The sequence below is a fragment of the Fusarium venenatum genome (genome assembly GCF_020744135.1).
Source record: "Fusarium venenatum strain MPI-CAGE-CH-0201 chromosome Unknown EDB82scaffold_2, whole genome shotgun sequence".
Lineage (NCBI taxonomy): Eukaryota > Fungi > Ascomycota > Sordariomycetes > Hypocreales > Nectriaceae > Fusarium > Fusarium venenatum.
The window spans coordinates 3,110,385-3,130,566 of NW_027072130.1; the positions used below are offsets into that span (position 1 = coordinate 3,110,385).

General features: G+C 47.9%; 6 protein-coding genes across 6 annotated transcripts; 1 reads left to right on the forward strand and 5 right to left on the reverse strand.

Annotated features, from left to right (window-relative positions):
* Window positions 1–3,329: 3,329 nt before the first annotated feature.
* Window positions 3,330–5,777, reverse strand: EDB82DRAFT_497065 (uncharacterized protein). The gene is made up of 2 exons (XM_025733930.2): window positions 5,599–5,777; window positions 3,330–5,527 (listed from the first exon to the last, which is right to left on the reverse strand). The coding sequence occupies exons 1-2, from the start codon at window positions 5,639–5,641 to the stop codon at window positions 3,666–3,668; spliced, it is 1,905 nt and encodes a 634-aa protein (XP_025584788.2). The 5' UTR covers window positions 5,642–5,777; the 3' UTR covers window positions 3,330–3,665.
* Window positions 5,778–8,071: 2,294 nt separating this feature from the next.
* On the forward strand, window positions 8,072–8,888 carry EDB82DRAFT_497070 (uncharacterized protein). The gene is made up of 3 exons (XM_065608541.1): window positions 8,072–8,480; window positions 8,528–8,588; window positions 8,645–8,888. Exons 1-3 carry the CDS (start codon window positions 8,388–8,390, stop codon window positions 8,794–8,796), a joined length of 306 nt encoding a protein of 101 aa, XP_065464642.1. The 5' UTR covers window positions 8,072–8,387; the 3' UTR covers window positions 8,797–8,888.
* Window positions 8,889–12,849, reverse strand: EDB82DRAFT_497073 (uncharacterized protein). Its single transcript, XM_025733935.2, has one exon. It carries the CDS (start codon window positions 12,826–12,828, stop codon window positions 9,100–9,102), a length of 3,729 nt encoding a protein of 1,242 aa, XP_025584791.2. The 5' UTR covers window positions 12,829–12,849; the 3' UTR covers window positions 8,889–9,099.
* On the reverse strand, window positions 12,850–14,175 carry EDB82DRAFT_497077 (U3-containing 90S pre-ribosomal complex subunit-domain containing protein). Its single transcript, XM_025733936.2, has 5 exons — window positions 13,863–14,175; window positions 13,633–13,810; window positions 13,539–13,584; window positions 13,383–13,488; window positions 12,850–13,333 (listed from the first exon to the last, which is right to left on the reverse strand). Exons 1-5 carry the CDS (start codon window positions 14,095–14,097, stop codon window positions 13,152–13,154), a joined length of 747 nt encoding a protein of 248 aa, XP_025584792.1. The 5' UTR covers window positions 14,098–14,175; the 3' UTR covers window positions 12,850–13,151.
* EDB82DRAFT_497080 (SH3 domain-containing protein) lies at window positions 14,176–15,739 on the reverse strand. The gene is made up of 2 exons (XM_025733937.2): window positions 15,390–15,739; window positions 14,176–15,333 (listed from the first exon to the last, which is right to left on the reverse strand). Exons 1-2 carry the CDS (start codon window positions 15,447–15,449, stop codon window positions 14,578–14,580), a joined length of 816 nt encoding a protein of 271 aa, XP_025584793.1. The 5' UTR covers window positions 15,450–15,739; the 3' UTR covers window positions 14,176–14,577.
* Window positions 15,740–15,859: 120 nt separating this feature from the next.
* On the reverse strand, window positions 15,860–18,342 carry EDB82DRAFT_497084 (MmgE/PrpD family-domain-containing protein). The gene is made up of 3 exons (XM_025733938.2): window positions 17,638–18,342; window positions 16,745–17,522; window positions 15,860–16,699 (listed from the first exon to the last, which is right to left on the reverse strand). The coding sequence occupies exons 1-3, from the start codon at window positions 17,908–17,910 to the stop codon at window positions 16,083–16,085; spliced, it is 1,668 nt and encodes a 555-aa protein (XP_025584794.1). The 5' UTR covers window positions 17,911–18,342; the 3' UTR covers window positions 15,860–16,082.
* Between the last annotated feature and the right edge of the window lie 1,840 nt (window positions 18,343–20,182).

A 20,182-nucleotide genomic window follows, 5' to 3' on the forward strand; every position in this document is an offset into this window, starting at 1 on the left:
CCAAATCGACCAGTCCATCCGCTTGACGCCAACAGTGTCTCAGGACCAGGACGCCCTAGTCGGTTTCATCATCAGGGCAGCCAATCATCGCTTACTGAACTGCGAATCTGATACAACGCCCATGTCATCCAGCCTTACAATATCTCTACTCGTCTCTCAACCTATTTTGGACCGCTGTGTTACACATAATACCCTGTACCTTTTCAGCTTGAGAATTTTGTTTGAACCGATTACTTCCAGGTTTTAGGTGATCTGCAATCACCGGGTTGCTCGGTACGCAGTAAGCAGTCCCGGGTAGCAATGATATTAAGCTGAATACAGGTATGATTACAAGCCATCATAGGTAGGTACTATTACTAAGAATCGGTCTATACGTATATTATCAGGTAACTCTGGAAGTTCATACGCGCAGTATTCCTTAACGTTTGCGTAACAACTGTTTGAGACATATTTTGAGACGTGCAGAGACACCAACAAACTTAATACCAGCAACCTTGAAACTATGCTTACTTGGAAAAGTGCGCTGCATCTCGTGTTACTAAAACTATGTTGATTTGCGTTATCACCGATCAGAACTCGGAACAGGAAAATAGAAAGACTTGAGGAACCAGTCGGAACAGCAGTTTGTCTCCCACCTGAAGCTGGGGTATAAGATGGCTCAGCTCGTGTGCGGCCTTTTAGATCTGCAAGATGTGTCACTGAGTTATGCTCTCTTTACCTGATACATGACAGAAGCAATCTTCAACTCGCACTCTCGTTCGCGTGAGAGCACTGAAGGAACTATTGATTGCTTGTTTAGCCTCCCGCGCGCTATGAGTTGACACTTTGGGTCCATTTGTTTAGTACAAAATTTCTCCGGGATGGGCCGCTTTTCCCAAATGGGCAATCTCCCATCTCCTGTCGGATATCTTGACATCACTGTTGATCTCTGGCTTTGGTTAACATGAAGCAGCCGCTAACCTTCCCGATAACATGAAAGATCTTATGCCGGTATTAGAACATCGCAGCCGTTGTTTCGTTTTAACTGCAAGGCCTGCTCCGCTTGCCACGTTATGTCGCCTGACGGTCAGTCTAGCTTCACGGAAAATATCGAGCCATTTTCGAATTTTCAGGAATGTCCTGAACACCCCTGGACATAGAACGATGCAGCGTTACAACGCGTGCCCGGGGTCGGCTGGGATTAGCCAGAAGCGCTAAGAACCCCTTAGCGTCTCTTTCTCTTTTGTCGTTCCGTGTTTCGAGTTGCGGCCATAGCGGTCGTGGTTAGAACCTGATATGGCACATTCCGTGATGGGTTTTGTTCTTTCTTAGACCAAGTTACCCAAACGGTGGTTATCATTCCGTTGAGGCGGTTGCTGTGCCTTTCACCCGCCTTGCCAAAGATACGGTCTTAAAGTCGGGAATCGATTCCGATGAGTCGCCATGGGATAGATATTCAGCTAAGTGGAAATAGAATTATTTTCACCACTCCATAGTTTATTTGCTGATCGTCAGTCACCTCATCCACGATCGATTAAGCAGCGGACTTGCTAATTTTTTTTTTTGGGGTCGATCCAAGTCGCACCGACATCTCCACTGATCGTCATATTCAGTGTAATTCTTTTGGCCTTGGTGGTTTCATCAAGTGCTTGCCCGGACCACCAGCTGACTCGCCTCACAGCTTAAGCTCTCTACTGGAGCTAGAGCTATGGAGGTTGCCATAAAATCGTGGATCAGGTCAACCCTTGTCGTGTCAATCGTTACATTTCAGTTGGTACAGAGTACAATATCATTTTCAACCCCTTTGGACCCGCATGGGTCCCCAAGATTAATTTGTCTTTTACCAGGGACTTTTAAACCTTTTAGGAGAATGTTTATCCGTATTTACGCCTAGTCTGGACCGTGAGGTCAAGCAGGGTACAGATACGGTAACTGTACCTGGATTTATCTCCTGATGACAAGTTAGGGACCGGAGGAGACACTATTTTGGTCTTGCAAGCTTGAAGCCGATTGTTGGCCGACGGGCTGCCTCTTGAAGAAGTAGATACCAGGAGTTGGATATTGAAGTATACATAGAAGCCTCTAGCTGAGTGGTGGGATTTATTAATTAGCCGTTTGTATATCCACAAGACAATGGCTAGCACGATCGAAGAGATGTTCTTGGACCTGTCTGTGCATCAAAGAAGCAAGTTTTACGGATGGCATGTTTCGGACTGATGATCTCCATTAACGGTCATGGAAATCGTTGCGAGATCTTTCCAATTGCCCAATACGGCTTACGCTGCTTCTGCCAGTTGTTCAAAAGAACCCAACTTGACCAGGGCCAGTTTCATTAACGGGTATCATGGCTTGAGCACAGAGTTGTCTTTTCGCACAGTCCTTTCATCAAATTTTGAGTTTTTAAAGATGAGCACTGGTATTTTATGAATGCTTTCTTTTCTTTGACGTTTTATATACGAAACATCGTGACAGGAGAAGGAGCCAGTGCCCAAATGGCGTGTGTGGTGACTCTTGGACATCCAATCGCATGTAAATGCTGGTAACAGTAGTAAAGACAACAAACCGAGCGAATCGAGATGATCTAAGGAAAGCATGGAAACTGAACAAGTTGCGCTATGGACAGCACGGACCCAAGAGTTGCTCTGGAGAATGCAAGGTTGCATGACACCAAGAAACAATAACAACCGCAGCAGCGAAGCAACAACAATGATAGCATCACCATCATAAGTAGCAGCATTAACAACATCACCATCGATACTGCCATGAAAGGCACCACTGTGTGGCTATCATTTACAGATGCTCCATAGCACAACCGTCAAGATATCCGGCCTGTACAGCTTGATCCGGCTCAGCCTTTCCGATCGTAATACATATCCACCACTATTCTTTTACTATTCGTAGCTCCATAAGTTTGTGGTGGTGGACACTTGGCAGCTGATATCAGAATATGTCAAGTTAGTGGTAACGGAGGGTAGTTCATCAAAGTGTTCAGGTAAAGCCAGCATGTGAGTGTTCTCGTAAAGCATTATCACCCGCCGTTCTAAATGATACTATAATTCATTGAGAAAATAACTATTTAACACATCGTAAATTCAATATCCGAATAGGTAAGCATGGTAACATTACTCTCAGTGAGAAGGCTCATTTGTCTACAGATATATGACTGGCATCTAAAATAAGAACCCAGATATTTACCTTATAGACTGCCGCCCAGTCAAGGAAGCCAGACGAGGTATTCGCCTCGGTCAAAGTTTGAACAATGACTTCTGTCATATTCTTAGGAATATCGGTTAAGGAAGGAGAGGTAGGTTGGATATCAAAGCTGTCGTAGTAGTTTGCTATTTATATGGGCATAGAGTTGGTCATTATAAACTCACCATAACGTCGAGCAGACTTCCACCATTTTATTTCTACTCTCTATGGAATGTGACCCGTAGCCGCAGTTCTGTGAAGAGGATTGTCTATTCATTTTTATTGTGATGTGAGGTGGAGCTGCGCGGGCTTCGTGAACGACGCCGAACAAACGCTATTCAGGCAGAACAATAGGAAAGCTACACCACGCGATACATCACGTTTACATAGCCCACAAGTCCCCAACCTCTTAAAGAAGTAAACAATAGAGCGTCCATGATTTGATGCCAATTCATTAGTCTATTTCTGGTGTTTGTGTATCGTGACCTTCTATCTCATGCACCGTTCTGCATCTTTCGAAGTCTCTCCTCCGCAGCTCGTGCTCTTCTTTCACGCTCCAGGCGCATCCTCATCTCTGGCGTCAGACCTCTCGACTCGGCCTCTCTCTTTTCTTGGGGCGTTTGTTTGAGACCCGCTGCCAAGATATTTCCCTTTTGCTTTCGCCCCTCTGGCACCTTGGGCCCTTCACTCTTTAACCTTTCCTCCTCGGCCTGTCGGCGCTCAGCTTCTTTATCATCGACTTCCTTCTTTTCCCTTTCGTCACGTTTGTCGGCTTCAGCTTTCGTCATGGCGGGCGGTACCTTGGCATCGTCCCAAGACCATTTAGCTTCGCCGAGTTCAGAGCGGGCCACGCGGAAAGCATCTCGCGTTGATCGTTCACCAGCGAGTTCGAAAGGTGTCTTGCCCTCGTTGTTCTTGATGGTAGGATCTGCACCCCCACGAACAAGGAGACCGAGTACTAACGGTGCAGCATTTTGAGCAGCGGCAAGGTGAAGCGGTCGTGGGGCATGATGATTCTGCTCCACGGGCTGGAACTCAAAGTCGGCTGTGATGTTGTTGTTCCTCAGATATGAGAGCAGAGCTGGCACCTTTGACCTTTTAACAAACGCTTGCAGCTGAGATGTGTGGAGAAGCGCTGTCTCTTCTTCCTCGGACAACTTTGGTTTTGAAGGTTTCGCACTCGTCTTTGGTGCAGCAGACTCTGCCTCCTTTTTGGTCTCCTCCACAGGAATAATCTCGCGGACTTTGAGTCGTGTCAATTCGATAAAGGATCGCATGAGCTCATTCTGTGTCGCTCGCCGTGTGCTAAAAGGAAAGCCTCGTAGTCGAGTATCGTTGTGCTTCAATACTTGACCCTCGTATGGGCCGTACAGGGTTCTCCGGTTCGTCATACCTGTCGCTCGGACGAACAGCAACTCGGAAGTGTCGATAAGAGCCTTCCATTCTTGAAGGAGATTTCGCACATCCTCCACCAGAGCCTGTTCATTATATCGTCGCAAGCTCGAACCAGCCGAGTGTGCAGCTCCTTTGGCGTTGTCGTTGGCCGATTGAGAACCACCCTGCTTTCGTCGTGTGGTGTATCGATGGAACGTCTTGTGTGCTAGCACTGTGGCCTCTCGGTTCATGGTCGTGCCGTTCTTGTTGGGTCGCGGAGCAAGAGAGACAACCATGGCTGCGAAGTGACCACCTCCTATCATACATAGAAAGATATGAGGACCCTTGTAGGCAACCTCTGGTAAGGCGCCCTCTTTGGGGATTTTGGGCATTGCGATGGGCTCCACCTGCTTCTTCTTCAGCACTTCGACCAGGTCTTGGTTCCGTTGCTCGTCGCCTGTGAGAATGGCACGGTACATTCCAAAGTAGTTCTTTTCAGGTAATAAAGGAGAACTGAACCAGATGAGAGGAGGTTTGCCGCGACCTGCTCTACCTGCAGTTTCTTCCTCATCATCGCTGCCTGCCTTGTCGGCCAATCTCGCCTGCTTTTTTAAGAGTGTGGTAAGGGTTGACTCTTGTCGGCCATCTTCCTCTTCTTCTGACTCCTCTGAATCAGAACCCGATAATGATTCGTTTAGGTCTCCAACCAACTTTTCAAAATCGGCTTCCGACACGGGCTTTTGTCCTCGCAATTTCTGTTTGAGGTTATAGTGGTGCAAGTCGGACTTGAGATGACCACGCTGATCTATCACTGTTGCGAACGTGAGACCACACAAAGAACAAGCCTGGGTTCCCACAAGGTTGCTATCTGAGGGACTCTCGGTAGGTAAAGAAGCAGCGGATTCAGCAGCGGCTATGGCGTCAGCATCGGCATCATCTTTGAGGACTAGTGTGTCCAAGACCTCGGCGGGCAGATCATAGACTTGGGATATGTCAGTATTGCGATTCTGGACATGTCGATCTATGGCGGGGTAAGAATTGATGCTGACTTACGATACAGTGGCCGTCGAAGGAGATCTTCATTCGTTTTGGCCATGGCTACTGACTTTTATTCTCTGGTATGTATAGGGAGTATGTATGTGAAACTAAAGATTTTTTAGTCGGTCTTTGTCGCGATACTTGAACTTTTCCACGACACTGGGTATGACGCATCGCCGTGGACTACTCGTGCCCCACCAAAGCTTTGAGTCAACCGGCCAGTCTGCCAGTCCACCAAAACGCCACAGCCACAGACAAGACAGCGCCTCATGCAGTGCATACGATGAATTGATGCGAACTCCGGCCCACAAAAGTTCATTAGGCTCTGGATTTACGCCCCCAGCTGCAACCACTCTACCAGCTCAGCTCAAGTCAATCCACTCTGCTGTATTCATCCTCATCCAGCATTATTGACTGCAATTTGCTTCTATTCTCAATCAATTTGCTTGCATCCCCTCATCTTCAGCTCATTGTTCTTTGAATCAGTTTGCTTCTATTTCCACAATCAACTTGCATTCATCTTCGCATCACCGCATTAATTCCCACGATGGCTCATTACATCGATTTCACCACTGCCTCTACCCCTATCTGTTCCCTCTCTGCTATCCCTCCTCCTACCCAGGATCCCCTGTTCTTCACTCGTCTTATCGACAAGCAATTCGGGCTTGACAAGACCAAAAATGGTCCGGCGGATGAGCATCAGGCTTGGGCCATGAGCTACAACAAACAGCTTGCCTCTCAGCAGCTACGGTCTAGCCAGCAATATGATCAGATTGCCGCTCTTCGGGGGATGACCTCTGATCTCCATACGAAGCCCGCAGACCCTCAGCTCCTTCGAAACATCAGCCAGGCTGAGCAGCTTCTTGGAGCTTCCACCCTTCCTACCGACGCTCAAATCTTGGGAGCGGAGCTTCTTCATGCCCAGGGTTGGTCCAAAGAGGCCGTTGCTAAGCAAGTCCAATACCAGTTGCCTGATCAAGTTGCCGCTGAAGCTGCCTCCCGCCTTGACCTTCGCATCAAAGCTCGTGCTCAAGCTCGTCTTCAAGCTCGCGGCAAGGCTACCCCGTCATCTTCTACCCTCAATTCCCTTACTCTCTCCATTCTACCCAAAATCCGCACCCTGACCAAAGATCAAATACACCAGCTGGTCGAGTTTGTCCAGTCAAACCCCAACGCCCGCCGCACTCCCATGGCCAAGATTCCCTCAGCCCTGGGTTTTGACTGCTCCGAGCGAACCATCACCCTGACGCTGGGCCGCAAAGGATTCAAGTGTTCACCTGCCATCACCCGCCCTCACATTGACGAGAAGACCCGACAGCTGCGTCTCAACTTTGCTCGTCAGCATCTTCACTGGGCAGTTGAGCAGTGGGGAAGTGTCCTCTTCTACGCTGAGATGTATGTTCCCCTCAACGAACAGCCCCAAGAAGTCTTTGTCACTCGCAAGTCAGACGAGGACATCCACCCCGACTGCATCAACTTTGAGCCCGTTGCTCCCACTGATTACACTAACAGCAACTTCTACTTTGCTTACCTGTCAGGTGTTGCTGGCACTGGTCACCTTCGTTCTTGGACCCGCCACAGCAACCGCGAGCATGGCTCTCTTGGCCCTGAGAGTTGGTATTTCAACATTTTCCCCAGCCTTGTCAACTTCTTTCGAGATCACTCAGTTGGCCCTCGCTTTGCTCTGTCACCCGACCTTCCAGCCCACTGCAGCGTAACCATCAAGGATGGTCTGCGAGGTGGCCACAAGCCTGTCCTTCACCTGCCCCCAGCATCCCCTGACCTTAACCCCATCACTGAAATCTTTGGCACTATCGCCGCTAACTTGAAGGCCGACAAAGCCAACTCCCTCTTTGGGGGTGTTACCGAGTACAGGATCGACGACATTGTACGAGACACTTGGGAGGGCATCTCCAAGGAGTACCTCGGTGAGCTGATCGGAAGCATGCCCAAGCGGTGCCAGGCCGTCATTGACGCTGACGGATGGTACACTCGTTTTTAACTTCTAATGACGGCGACGAATAACGAGCCCAGGAGTTTACGAGCAGATGAGATGACGATAAACGCGGACGAACCTTTTTTTTTTTTTTTTTTTTTTTTTTTTTTGAAAAATTTACAATGCTAAAAAAAAAAAAGGAAACACAGGCGACGAGAATAACGACGACAAAGACGAAAACGACGATGACGAAAACGACGATGACGAGAACGATGAATGTCACCAAAAACGGTGATGATAATGACGGATACCAGGAGATTTGCTATACATGGGAGGAGGAGGAAGAAGGAACGAAACTAATGATGTATGATAATGATTGCTCCTGTAGCTGCTCCAGTGTATAATGACTCAAACCAAAATCCGTGTCCAATTTGTGAAGATGTGATGGAAGTCCTGGCCTGTGATATCATGGGGTAGAAGCTTACCCCGCACAGAGCTTGTGGGCTTAGATTCGTGTTCATGGCGTGTCCTATCGTCAACCCTTGCTCAGCAGTACAACTTGCGTGCCAAGTTTTTGGCGTGAGGTTTAAGCTTTATCGCCGCACCTTATCTCTGGCACTACCAATCATAATCAGCCAACGTCATACACCTCTGTCCCACGCATCATCTTTCGTAACCTTGTTTTTGCGTCAGAGGCTCAGCTTGCCATACAACAAATCAAGAAACTGTTACTGTGGTGCTCTTGATTGCTGGTCGGACTTGCCAGTTTTGATGTGCATATAAGACTTGTCTCTCCCCACCCTCCATCTCTACCCCTTCAACACCTAATCAAACATTATCAACATACAAATCACTCTCAATCATCATCATGGATTTCGTCAAGAACCTCGCCGGCGGCAACAAGAACGGCAACGCCGACCAAACTCAACAGCAAACCGAGTCTGGCGGTTTCATGGACAAGGCAAGCTTTCTCATCTCGATTTACGTGAGCCCACTAACACTTCTCAGGTCAACAATATGGCAGGAGGAGGAGCTTCTGGGGAAAAGAAGGAGGACGGTCTCGACAAGGGCAAGATCACCATCCAATACTCTCAATGTTTCACGAAGCTAACAACACATTCGCAGCTGTCGATTATGTTCAAGAGAACTTCCTTGGCGCTGGCAACCAGTCAAATGAATCCGCCGCGGAGCAGATGAAAGATGAGGCCATCTCAGATGCTATTCGAGACCAATACAAGGGCGCGACAGGCAGTGAATTCCCGATCGCAGACAAATAAAGACCATAAAGTTTGGTTATGTTATGAAGAGAAGCCGAGTAACAACTTTACATACCTAATGACAGTACCTGAATAATGATGAAATGATGTGTTCTACTGTGCTGTTCCATGGTTTTGGGGTATAAAAATAAATAAACTAAGGGTAGAGTCTGAATGGTATAAACTGACTCATTAATTTCGTCTCTTTTGCGTCAGCGGCCAACATTTCTGATGCCCTGATGACAATGTTCGCCCAGTAGCACTCGACTCTTGCTCAAAGGATGCTGCCCAAACAGTCATATATACTCGCATCGTGTCGCTTCCCTACTTCGTAACTAACCAATCTCTGTGTTGAATTGTCCTTGTCAAGTCCATACCCATAGCATTGATCATCTTGTCGATAGATCTCGACCACTCCTCCAACAATCGTCTCACTTCCACTGCGACTGTTTGGGGACCGGTAGCTTTGGTGAGCAAATGTGCCACGATTTCCCATCGTAGATAGTCCGCAAGACTAGGCTCATCCGTCGATTCCAGACCGTAGTCGCGAACTGCTGCTAATTTGAGCGCCAATCGTGCAAAGCACTGTGCCAGAGGCCAGTAATCGATCTCCTGCTTGAGTGTTCCTAAATCGGTATGATATGGGTAATTCTGGCGTATTGCCAGATCCGTGATAACCCCGTAGAGCTTCTCGATGAATGCATTGTCTTCTTCCTCCGTTGCGTCGGGTAGAGGGAGTGGCAGAGCTTGTACACTTAGAATAAACTGGCAGCGTGCTTGAGCTTCCTTTGTCTGTAGAATGATTGCTTCAATCACAGGCAAACAATTCTTGTGCCAGTTCCTCCAATGCTCACGGCTCTTTGATCTATCACTAGACATTCTCCTGACAATGCTGACTATTTCGCCAGCTCTATCAACCTTTAACAACCTTTGGACGCAGCCATTAATAAGCTGCAATAACAATGTTCGATTAACTCCGTTGCTGGCCAATGTGGAATCGAGCTGTTCTGGGCCTTGCTGGATTAAACGAGGTGCATGGATGAGCACAAACCGGATGTTATGCTTGTTGGGTTCCAGGCTGCCACTTGCGAATTGCGAAAGCCAGTGTTTGCCTGAGTTTGAGTTGACCAATTCGCGATCTTCCTGAATGGCCTTACTGATAGCTTTTATCCCAGATGATGGCTCGATATAAGTGAACATGGCTACTTCTACCATTCTGTAAAGGCGAGCTGGAATGTACGGCATCAGATGAATAAATGCCTTGGAAAGTGGAGCTAGATGAACTGGTATTCCGGGCAGAGAATCCAGGGAGAAATTGTTTTTCGTCATGAACAAGTTCAAATAACGTGTGTTAGCCACAGCTGACTGCTCTAAAGCAGCCACGATAAGCTGGGTAATCCGTAACCTGGCAGCTTCCTCTAGCTTTGAAAGTTGAGCTTTCTCGATCAATAGGTCGAGTAAAGGAGTATCCTCCCCAACGATGGGTAGGTCAACGCCGCCTTCGGAGGCCGCGGTCCAATCGGATTCGGTAATGCCACGTCTTTCGTTGAGTTGAGAAGCTACCGGTACAACATACTCCTCGAGAGCGGAGAGTATCTGTTTCCGTATGTTGGGAGGGCAATCTGGCTCCTCCATTGTATCCAAAAGGCTTGCTGTGATGGCGACACGGATGTCGATATGCTGTGTCTCAGAAAGAAAGCCAATAAGTATCTCGCAAGACGAAGAAGGATCAACGAATATTTTATGTTGCAAAAGCTGGGCAAGCATTTTCACAGTAGTGACTTTGATCGGCCCAGATTTTTTCTCAGTAGGGGTATCCGTGCCCGCTTCTTTGGACTCGAAATTTTGATTCTGCTCTCTCATCCTTTCTATCATGGCGCTAGCCATCGTTCGCAGAAATTCCTCTGCTTTTCTTGCAGGAAGAACCGAGAGAAGCCTATGACTCATGAGTTGACGATGCCACGAAGAGGCTTCTTTTAAATCATCGTCCAAGATCAAGTCGCGTATGAAAGGGCATGCAAGCTGCGGTTCGCTCGATGCTAGATGATCGATCGCAGAGACAACGCTATGCATCTGCGCTTGTAGACCTCTAGACCCTAGCCACGCTCTCATCTGATCGATTAGGAAGCGCGTCAGCTCTGCGAGGAGATGAGTTGGAATAGAAGTGTTGGCAAGACGCTGGTAGAGGTATATGCCTTTGATAGAATCTCTGCATGAGACAGGCACTAGAGTATCGTAGAGTGAGCCATGGGTTGCTTCCAGGGCAGCCTGGATCTGAATGAAAGTATCGATTGTTGGTTTCCAGACAATCTCCAACATCTCTCTCTGACATTGCTCACGATCAGAATCAGTGCACTTTGAGAGGCTATTGAACAAGACATCGAGCTTGCTGGTACGCCTATCAATTGTGGATCGGATAAGGTTAAATAACCAACGCCAGTTCTCAGCCTGGAACCCTGGCTCGCTAGCAGCCATAGTTGTGATCGTGACCAGCTCAATGAGACTTTGGTTTGCGAGCTCCATGTCTTTTTTCTTTGGAGAGGAAGCGAAAGCCACAGCAGCCTCGGGCGATTCGACGTTCCCGTTTGGCATAGCACCCAAAAGATCCTCTATCTCCTGTGTCTTGAAGACATCGCTGCTAAAGAGACGATAACTGACTGCGGAATCTTTGATGAAACGTCGCGACCACACAATAGTTTCTTTGAGGGCTAGTAAATCACCCGCAGCTACGCATAAGTGCACTGTACTTATCGCCCAATATGCTCGCTCCACAGCTTCCCGCGATTGCTGCGCCTTTGTCTTCCTCTCCTTGACTAGATCAGTGACATGCTGAAGCCAACCTGGGTGTTCATCTTGTGTCTTTGACCTCCGGATCAATAAAGCTTTCACGACCTCCACGTCTCCATGAGGACTATGCTTGATTCGGCCTTGAGACTGACGCAAGACTGTTGTTCCCTGTGTTGCTACACCCAAGAAGTCTCTCTGCGGGAACAATTGGTCCAACTTCTCAAAGAGGTGAAGAGACATTCGATAGCTTACTGAGAAGAAAAGCGAAGACGGCCACCGGGAAAATTGCCTTAGGCGAACGAGGTCATGCTCTGAGTTGCTCTCAATATCAACCTGGTAATCCTTCATATGCAAAAGAAGCAAGCGAAAAAGTTCATATCGCCCTTCATAGCTTAATCTCTCAGAAATACAAATCGCCTGTTGCAGACGCTCAAAGTAGTTTGCTCTTGACTTTGGTGTAGACGGGAGCAACTCAATCGCTTGCCCCAAACAAAATTTCAGTTGCTCGCTCTCACCGGATGGCCCATTACACCATCGGTCGACTATGTACTGAACAAGTCCACCTTTTTCGAGAGAAAGTTGCTCAGCAATTTGGTGTTTTCGGACAACTTGGAGGACGAGGTCAAGATATCGGTTTCGCGTCTTATCATCATAGCGGCTCTTGAGGAGGCGCTTGAGGGAGGGCATAACTAATTTATCGATCAAATCCGGAGGGCACCTTTTGCTCGTGAGGATTGTTGTCAATATCCTTTCCGTGAGAGGGATGTTGCCGCGGAAAAGGGATATGTGTTGGGCAAGTACAAGGTCCTTCGAGGATAGCTCTTCCATAAACTTGGTCTCGTTGTGCTCTCGTTGACCTGCTAACAAATACTTCTGCTGTGACAGAGTCCACGGCTGTTCGAACCTCTGTATAATATCGAGGTCACAAGCGGGGACGATATCCTGGTAGAAGCGGTTTAAAGGTCTGCCATCTTTGTTCCCCTCGAATAGTATGATAACAAGCTTGCCAAGAGCTGTACGCCTCTGGGGCCGTGCTTGTCGGGCTGAAGCTGTCATTCCTAAGCGTTTGCACAACTGGCGAAGATCTCGAATGCTGAGCTCATTCATCAAGCTAACCAGCCCAGGCGCCGCTCCAACAGCATCCCATGTTGTCTGGAAGCTATCACGACGTAAGGCTTTTGCGAACTCTGGGATAGCATGCTTTCGCTTTATTGCACTATTTTGTTGGCGTAGATCTTGAATAATCTCATGTGCAGCACGGGGCATATTGTTGGTGTTAATGTTGGTCAATGATTTAAAAGTTTCGGTTCTTGATAGAAGGGATGTGAATATAAATACCTACCTACGCGGGAAGGAGTCATCGGCGTGACTAATCAACATCAACAGTGGACAGGCCAATCGAGTCGTAACATTAGATTGTCGATCCAAATCCCTACATAAAGCATTTTCGATAGACATTCCGTTATTACCTATTTTGAGAGATGCATACCACTGGAAATGTTGTTTATGGGTGATCCACTTCGCGAGCCTCGGAGCGCTGATATACGTAGGAAGTGGAAGATTAATATTTCTTGTCAAGGGTATCGCATCTAATAGAACAACAAAGCCAGAGGCTTCTTCTCATCGCCGTATCTATCCTTGAACTCTTTTCTCGATAGGAAACGAGCCAGAGGCATCATAGTGTCCTTCATGTCCAAAACGCCACGCTTCTTTTGGTCGATGTGGGAAGCGTCCACGACCAGGCGCTTCAGGCCATCGAGGGAGAGCGCACCTATTTGGGTCAATCAAAAGGTCCTTGAGCATGACAGCATCAAACTTACCGTTATCCATAAGATCCATTAAACGGGCAGGTGTGCCGACACAGATACCTGTCTTGTGCTTTTCGAGGAATTGAACTTGCTCTTCAACCTTCATGTGCTTGGCGAACTGGCGCATGTCAGCAACAGGTATGATGCGAATATGAATGAAGTACTTACCAGTTTCGCGATTGCGTTGTCCTTGTTCTGGAATTTGCGCATGGATCTATCAAAGGTTAACTTTTTCCTCCGCAGCAGATCGCGCCAAGCGTACCTAACGATATCCGCAGCTCTCAATCCCGCTCCCGCAACAATGAGAGTATGAGGCGAACCCTTCTTCTTGGCTGACTTGTACAAGAGTTCAGGGTTCTCTGTGACGCTCTCCAGGAAATTAGGGAATTTGTCCAAGGTTCTTGGTTCTTGCCATGTGGTCGTGTCCTGAATGGCGTTGGCTGGATGATGGTGAGCAAAGTCTTCATCTTATGCAAGAATAGATAGCCATACCTGAGACAGTCATGTCTGAAATTTCGACAGCACTCAAATCGCCTCCGAAACGGGTCAACTTTTGAACCAGATGATCAGCCAAGAGTTGGTTGTCCATCTTGGTGAAGAGCGTGTTGAGACCAAGCTCAGTATCGAGTAATTCGTCATCTGGTGCACCCGCCTTTCTCTTCTTGCTCTTCTTGGGCTTTGGCTGAGCAGGAATATCCTCCGCTTGTCTCTTTTTTGTTGTCGACATTGTTTGTTGTGTCTTGTTGTGATGCTGTTTGAATGTCTTGAGTTTTCATGAGGAAAAGTTAACAGAAATTTTGCGACGTACGTATACAGTGTTAGAATATTAATCATGGCTCAGATCCACACCAGGGATTGGATGTTGTACTGTATTTTACACTGTGATCTCTAAAAATCCACTAGGCATGATGAACAATAGACACCTCATGAGTTCTAACAGCAAAACAGAGACATGAATCACGGCATTATTCAGGCAAATGAGAAACAACAACTATGGCAATTTATGTCCCAATTCTATAATACGCACTTTTAATGCCTCAAGATCGCGATAACTATTGCTCGTAAACGCTTCGAAGCAGGAAAAGTGCATTATAGCAGGGAATTTTCATGGTCCCTAAGTATAAACTCGATGTGCCCTTTCAAACCCAAACGCCCAAGAATGTACGCCCGAAAGCAATTCGACAACTGTCGCCTGCAAATACACAATCTAAAAGATGCTGTTGACAATGTTTCCTCCAATGGTAGCACCGGCACCGAAAATAGCGGCATTACCCAGCTTCTTACCAAACTTCTTGCCATACTCATTCACCTTATTGTCCTTGCCATCTCCTTCCTGTGCCTGCTGTCCGGATCCCTCGGCGACAGCCATGGGCGGCACATGCGCGTTATAGGGGTTCTGTTGGGGAGGCGGGCCCTGAGAGTAAGCAGGGTATCCGTACTGCGGCTGAGGCACCGGGGCCTGCACAGGCTGAACGGGTTTCTTGGTCTCTTGGTCCACGAGCACATAGTTGCGAGGGAAGATACCCTCCTGACCTGTGCGGTCGTTGCGGCCCATCCACCAGTCCTGGTTCATGTACTCGTAGACAGCAATGCGGTCATCTTTCTCAAAGGACAGATCGCGGCCGTCAGAGGCGGCGTAGCGGTATAGAGCGCGAGCGTGTGCGACGGTAGGCTTGACGTTGCGGGTAGGGAGGCCAGGAGGAGGTGTCTGGTCGTATGCGGGCGGCGCAGGAGAGTTGGATTTGATCTTGAGGTCGTTAAAGGCCTTGGTAGGGGCCGCCTGGGCGGATGGCGCGGGGGAGGGAGTTGGCGCGGGAGACACGGCCTTGGCGGCGGTGGTCTTGTTGGCGCCTGTAGCAGTTCGGAGGGGCCCTGAAAGGGAAGACTCGGGAGGAAGAGCGACATTAATGGTATCGTAGACGGAGTCGTCAATCACGCCTCGTTCGAGGAGGTTCTCGAGTTCCTTTTATGTGTCAGCTTTGCGGTCGCCACGGCTGGCGTCGCGATAAGGAGATTTACATTTTTGATGTTGCGAAGCGAACGGTTCACTTCAATAATAGTCTGGCGATCAGCAGACATGATTGATGTTGCGCCCGAAGGGTCCGGCCGTGCGGGTAAAGAGCAAATAAGTATTGACAAAGGTGGATGAGAGTTTGCGACTTGCAACGCGACAAAGATTCAGTAATGACAGGATGTCAGGTTCAAGTTTAATGAAAGAGGAGAGTGTTTCAACGCTGTGACTAGAGTCGCCTCCCAAGGCTCGGAATTCGGCCAAGCCAAATCCCTACAAAAATAAAGCGGGCATTGAGGCAGTGCGCCCCTCACCAATCACGAGATATTCTTGATGGTTTTGGAATAATGGTGTAAGTTGTGTAACTCAAACGCCATTTTACACGTAACTGATTGTAATAATTCACATGATTTAAAAGCTACTTACTGAAGTGAAAGTAAGCTACCGGACAATAGAAAGCGGCCTCCTAAGTCTTAGGGTACAAAAATAAACAGCCCAAGAAGCATGGTCTAAGTAGCATAAACTAATCTACTAATTTCGTCCCTTATACTTCTAGCGGCCAATTTTTCTGATACACTGAGGGTGAGGTCATTTTGATATTCTTTATTTAGTCGTTCATTTGAATATGTTCATTTATAGCCTTCTTTGGGCTTTGCGATTAAATATGCATTCTCCATCTCCTTCACCCAGTAACCAACCCTTTATTGCACAAACTTGCTGCTCTCAACAGTGTACAGGTCAACGTACTCATCAACGGGGGTAGACTCAAGCTTCTTGGCATCCAAGTTGAGCTCCACGAGCTCCTTAACCCTGGACTCAGGGTAGTGAGGGCCAAGGTGGCGCTTGTACTTCTCGAGGATGACGGGCTTGGCCTCCTCACGGCGGAGACGGTGGCCAAGAGGAGCCTCAACAGCGACCTCATCGAGGACAGTACCATCGTTGAGCTCGACGGTGAGAGCGTTGGAGATGGTTCGGAGCTTGGGGTCATGGTAATCCTTGGTGTACTGAGGATCCTCAACACACTTGATCTTTTGACGGAGAGACTCGACAAGAGGAGAAGTAGCAGCCTCACCACCGTCGGTGTAGTCGGTGGCCTCAAGACGGCCGAAAACGAGCATAGTAGCGCACATGTACTGAATGCAGTGGTCACGGTCGGCAAAGTTGTCCATGGGCTTGAACTGCTTGTCGATAATTCGGATGCAAGCCTCGTGAGTTCGGCAAGTGATGGACTTGATGTCGGCAGCAGACTTGCCCTGAGACTTGAGGAGGTGGTGAATCTTCTCAGAGGCCTCGACGGCGGTTTGAGAGTGGAACTCGGCTGTGATGTGTTAGCTGGTTCATTTGTAGCAGACAATGGACTTACCAGGGTAGGAGACCTTGAAGAGAACGTTCTCCATGACATAGCTTCCGTAGGGGCGCTGGAACTCGAACTTTTGGCCCTTAAAGAGTACATCGTAGAAACCCCAGACGGGAGCGGACAGAACAGTGGGAACACCCTGCTCACCCTTGAGGACCTTGAGAGCGAGGTTGACGGCACGCTGGCAAGCATCGCCGGCAGCCCATGACTTTCGGGACATGGTGTTGGGTGTGTGTCGGTATGTTCGGAGAGACTGGCCATCAACCCAAGCCTGTGTGACAGCATCGGCAATCTGCTTCTCGTTGAGGCCGAGCATCTTGGAGACGACGGCAGTAGAGGCGACCTTGACGAGGACGACGTGGTCAAGACCGACCTTGTTGTAGGAGTTGAGGAGAGCCAAGCAACCTTGAATCTCGTGAGCCTTGATCATGGCCTCGAGAATATCCTTGACAACAAAGGTCTTGCCGCCAGCGAGGTTACCACCAGCCTTGTTGGTACGGTTGATCCAGTCAGCGACAGCGAGGATGGCACCGAGGTTGTCAGAGGGGTGACCCCACTCAGCAGCGAGCCAGCAGTCGTTAAAGTCGAGCCATCGGATCATGGCACCGATGTTGAAGGCGGCGTTGACGGGGTCAAGCTGGAAGGGAGTACCAGGGACCTTGGGGCCGTTGGGGACAACGGTTCCGGGGACAATGGGTCCAAGGAGCTTAGAGCACTCCTTGAACCTCAATCCCTCGAGACCACAGCCAAGAGTGTCGAGGAGGATCCATCGAGCAGTGTCGAACTTTAACAAGTTAGTATATTTGCAATTGATGTCAATTGATGTTGTGATGATTTCCTGGTGTTGAAGCGCAAGGCGGGGTATTGCGGGGTGCAAAGTTGAGGCGTTGGGTACTCACAGCAAGCTCAGAGTCAATGGTCTTATTCGCGACATAGTCGGCAATATCCTTGATCTCAGGATCGTATTCACGAGGTGCGGAAGACATGTCGGGAGCTCCGGAGAATTTGGTAGCAGATGTTGAAAAGGCAGCGCCGTGAGAAGCGGGAATCGAAGAGCGAGCAGCACTTAGAGCTGAGCGGGCCACAAGAGGGGCAGCGACACGAAGACCCCGTGGAGATTGGAAGCGCAACTGCTTGGTGGCCGTTCGGAGGGTCCTGTTGACAGCAGACATAGTAGATGTCTGGTCTGACTTTTCTTCTTGCTTGTTGAGCGAGGAAGAAGGTCAATTGGTGAGGGGGAGAGATGGGGTATCACGATGCAAGAAAAAAAAGAGAAATGGCCTCGGGCAGAACTGATATCCTGAGAATTTGTCTTGGAGAAGCTTGATAGCCATTCATATTGATTACTCTCGGCTTTTGGATATCGCTTAGCCGAGGGTAGTTTCGCTTCACGGCAAACGCTGGGTCTCAAGTTGAGATGGAGATGTAATTTATACTGTGTTTACGCCTGGAACAGTTACCTTTACAGTGCGTTAACCTCAGCAGGGGTTCATAAAAGAGAGGATCAGCTTTTGTTGTTTGACCAATTAAAGTTGCCAATTGTTAGCATGACTTTTGGCTTCATTCACGATGATAAAAGAATTGGGGATGTCCTTTTAGTCACTGTATAAATAAATTTAATGGGTTAACCTCAAAGTATGATGATTTATATAAGGGAATAATAAGAGTGTGTCTTTGGTTTCCATCAAACCCCGAGTATGTACGACGCGATAAGTATCTACCTGGCTTCAATTGACAGTGTTGACGTTTATATATATATCTAAAGAATCACGATCATGAGTCGAGTTTCGACCTGGTTGTGGTGTTGTTCTCAAAGTCCAAGAGGTTAGAAATTCGAATCAATATAAATCTTGCATTGGATCTATCTCTTTCCAGACAAACTCGCGTCTATCACCAAAATTTCTTTACAGCTGATTGAGCCTCTTGATTCCCCCCATCTCTACCCCAGTTTCCCCTCGTTGAAAATCTGGGGTCATTTTCTTCGGAAATACGACTATTCCGACCGAGGATGTAATCCCATGTGGGTTTAACCGTTGTCGGTCAGTGAAGGATATCCATGGCTCTAGAGTAGATGAATGTCTTGCCAAAAGATGATGGATGTCCAGCAACTGTTTCGAGCGGATGAGTGTGTATAGCATCAATGACGAAATACGTCCTGTCAAGCTTGCAACGTCTTAATGAGGAGAAACATAAATGTTGATTGGCAGTCTTGATGCTGTGCTGCCCAATTGAAGATTATACCTGGTTCAGATTGAGATCTCGATCCATAAGAGAAATGACGAAATGTGCACTTGCAAATTTGCCTGCGGTAGTGAATTGTATTGATGGAAATTACTACGGATATTTTGAGTCTACCTTGTCCACCTGGTGTTGTTTGAAGCAACGGCATGAGCTTCGAATCGCGATGAGTGGCATATGATTGTGCAGACAAAATGATTTGAACAACACCTTCTTTTCTCCTTAATCACGATCGTGCATTCAAATGAGACATGATAGAAGTAAAAACATGCCCCCTACGTCAGGTTCATGATAAAATTGAGGCCTTGATAATTCGTATTCCAGTCATGCCATGACGGCCGTTACGTTGTGGCGTATGTCATTGCATGCGTCGCCTTGATCGCATCTCGAATGTTATACTTACAGGGAAAGGAGGAGAAGTCAGCGATTCGATAAGACCAACGTGATTTTGCGACCCGAACGGAGCGTGCAAGATCGTAAAATATCGAGATCGAGGTTTAGTGTAGGGTAAGGCCGAATGGAAGATGTCTAGTATGCACTGCTTTGAGCTAGAATGATGCCAATTGGATTCAATTAATCGATATTCCCATTCTACAACCACTATAAAATATCGAAAACAGGTCTCGAGTTTGGATTCTTGAGGACAGTCTAGCTCTGCAAGAAACCTTCTCGTTCAGCAATGACGGTGACGGCGATCCTCTGATAGGCGCGACTGTCGTCATGATATGTCATGTTCCTGAAAAAGACCCCGAATCAAAAAGTCTAAGCGGCGAATCGAGTCTGGTTCGAATCGCTACAAGTTTGGATGAGACTGAGATTTTGCACTTTTAAACTGGTTTCGTCATTGTTGCGTCGCTTAGTTCCATGTTGCAATGAAATCGAAAGATTGGATACCTGGTTATTTTGTTGGTAGTAATTCTTGCCGATGTCCAGAGACTTTAAAGATTTAAACATCGGAAACGAATTAATAATGACCCCGGTCGAGACCATGTTACTGTAGAAAGATTGGCCATGATCTACTTTCTACTTGACTGATTTGGCAATCGTGGTATGGCGAGGCTGACACAGTCGCATGGAGGCTTTCTGCAATCAATTACGAGTGTGTTCAATGGAGCATTGAAGCATGGGATGAGACATGCATTTCACCTAGAGGGCTGGAAGAGTCGACGCCCGTTGAGATATTTGCTTTGTTAAGGATGATCAGTA

Excerpts from the sequence above, each read along its gene's own strand:
- EDB82DRAFT_497080 (XM_025733937.2), bottom strand. The coding sequence starts at position 15,449 with ATGTCTGCTGATCGCCAGACTATTATTGAAGTGAACCGTTCGCTTCGC. Across the intron at positions 15,334-15,389 it reads CGCTTCGCAACATCAAAAAT|GAACTCGAGAACCTCCTCGA; the intron begins GTAAATCTCCTT and ends GACACATAAAAG.
- EDB82DRAFT_497077 (XM_025733936.2), bottom strand. The coding sequence starts at position 14,097 with ATGTCGACAACAAAAAAGAGACAAGCGGAGGATATTCCTGCTCAGCCA. Across the intron at positions 13,489-13,538 it reads ACAACGCAATCGCGAAACTG|TTCGCCAAGCACATGAAGGT; the intron begins GTAAGTACTTCA and ends GACATGCGCCAG. Across the intron at positions 13,334-13,382 it reads AATGGATCTTATGGATAACG|GTGCGCTCTCCCTCGATGGC; the intron begins GTAAGTTTGATG and ends TGACCCAAATAG.
- EDB82DRAFT_497070 (XM_065608541.1), top strand. The coding sequence starts at position 8,388 with ATGGATTTCGTCAAGAACCTCGCCGGCGGCAACAAGAACGGCAACGCC. Across the intron at positions 8,481-8,527 it reads CTGGCGGTTTCATGGACAAG|GTCAACAATATGGCAGGAGG; the intron begins GCAAGCTTTCTC and ends AACACTTCTCAG. Across the intron at positions 8,589-8,644 it reads GGAGGACGGTCTCGACAAGG|CTGTCGATTATGTTCAAGAG; the intron begins GCAAGATCACCA and ends ACACATTCGCAG.
- EDB82DRAFT_497065 (XM_025733930.2), bottom strand. The coding sequence starts at position 5,641 with ATGGCCAAAACGAATGAAGATCTCCTTCGACGGCCACTGTATC. Across the intron at positions 5,528-5,598 it reads CCTTCGACGGCCACTGTATC|TCTATGATCTGCCCGCCGAG; the intron begins GTAAGTCAGCAT and ends ACATATCCCAAG.
- EDB82DRAFT_497073 (XM_025733935.2), bottom strand. The coding sequence starts at position 12,828 with ATGCCCCGTGCTGCACATGAGATTATTCAAGATCTACGCCAACAAAAT.
- EDB82DRAFT_497084 (XM_025733938.2), bottom strand. The coding sequence starts at position 17,910 with ATGTCTGCTGTCAACAGGACCCTCCGAACGGCCACCAAGCAGTTGCGC. Across the intron at positions 17,523-17,637 it reads CCATTGACTCTGAGCTTGCT|TTCGACACTGCTCGATGGAT; the intron begins GTGAGTACCCAA and ends AACTTGTTAAAG. Across the intron at positions 16,700-16,744 it reads CTTCAAGGTCTCCTACCCTG|CCGAGTTCCACTCTCAAACC; the intron begins GTAAGTCCATTG and ends AACACATCACAG.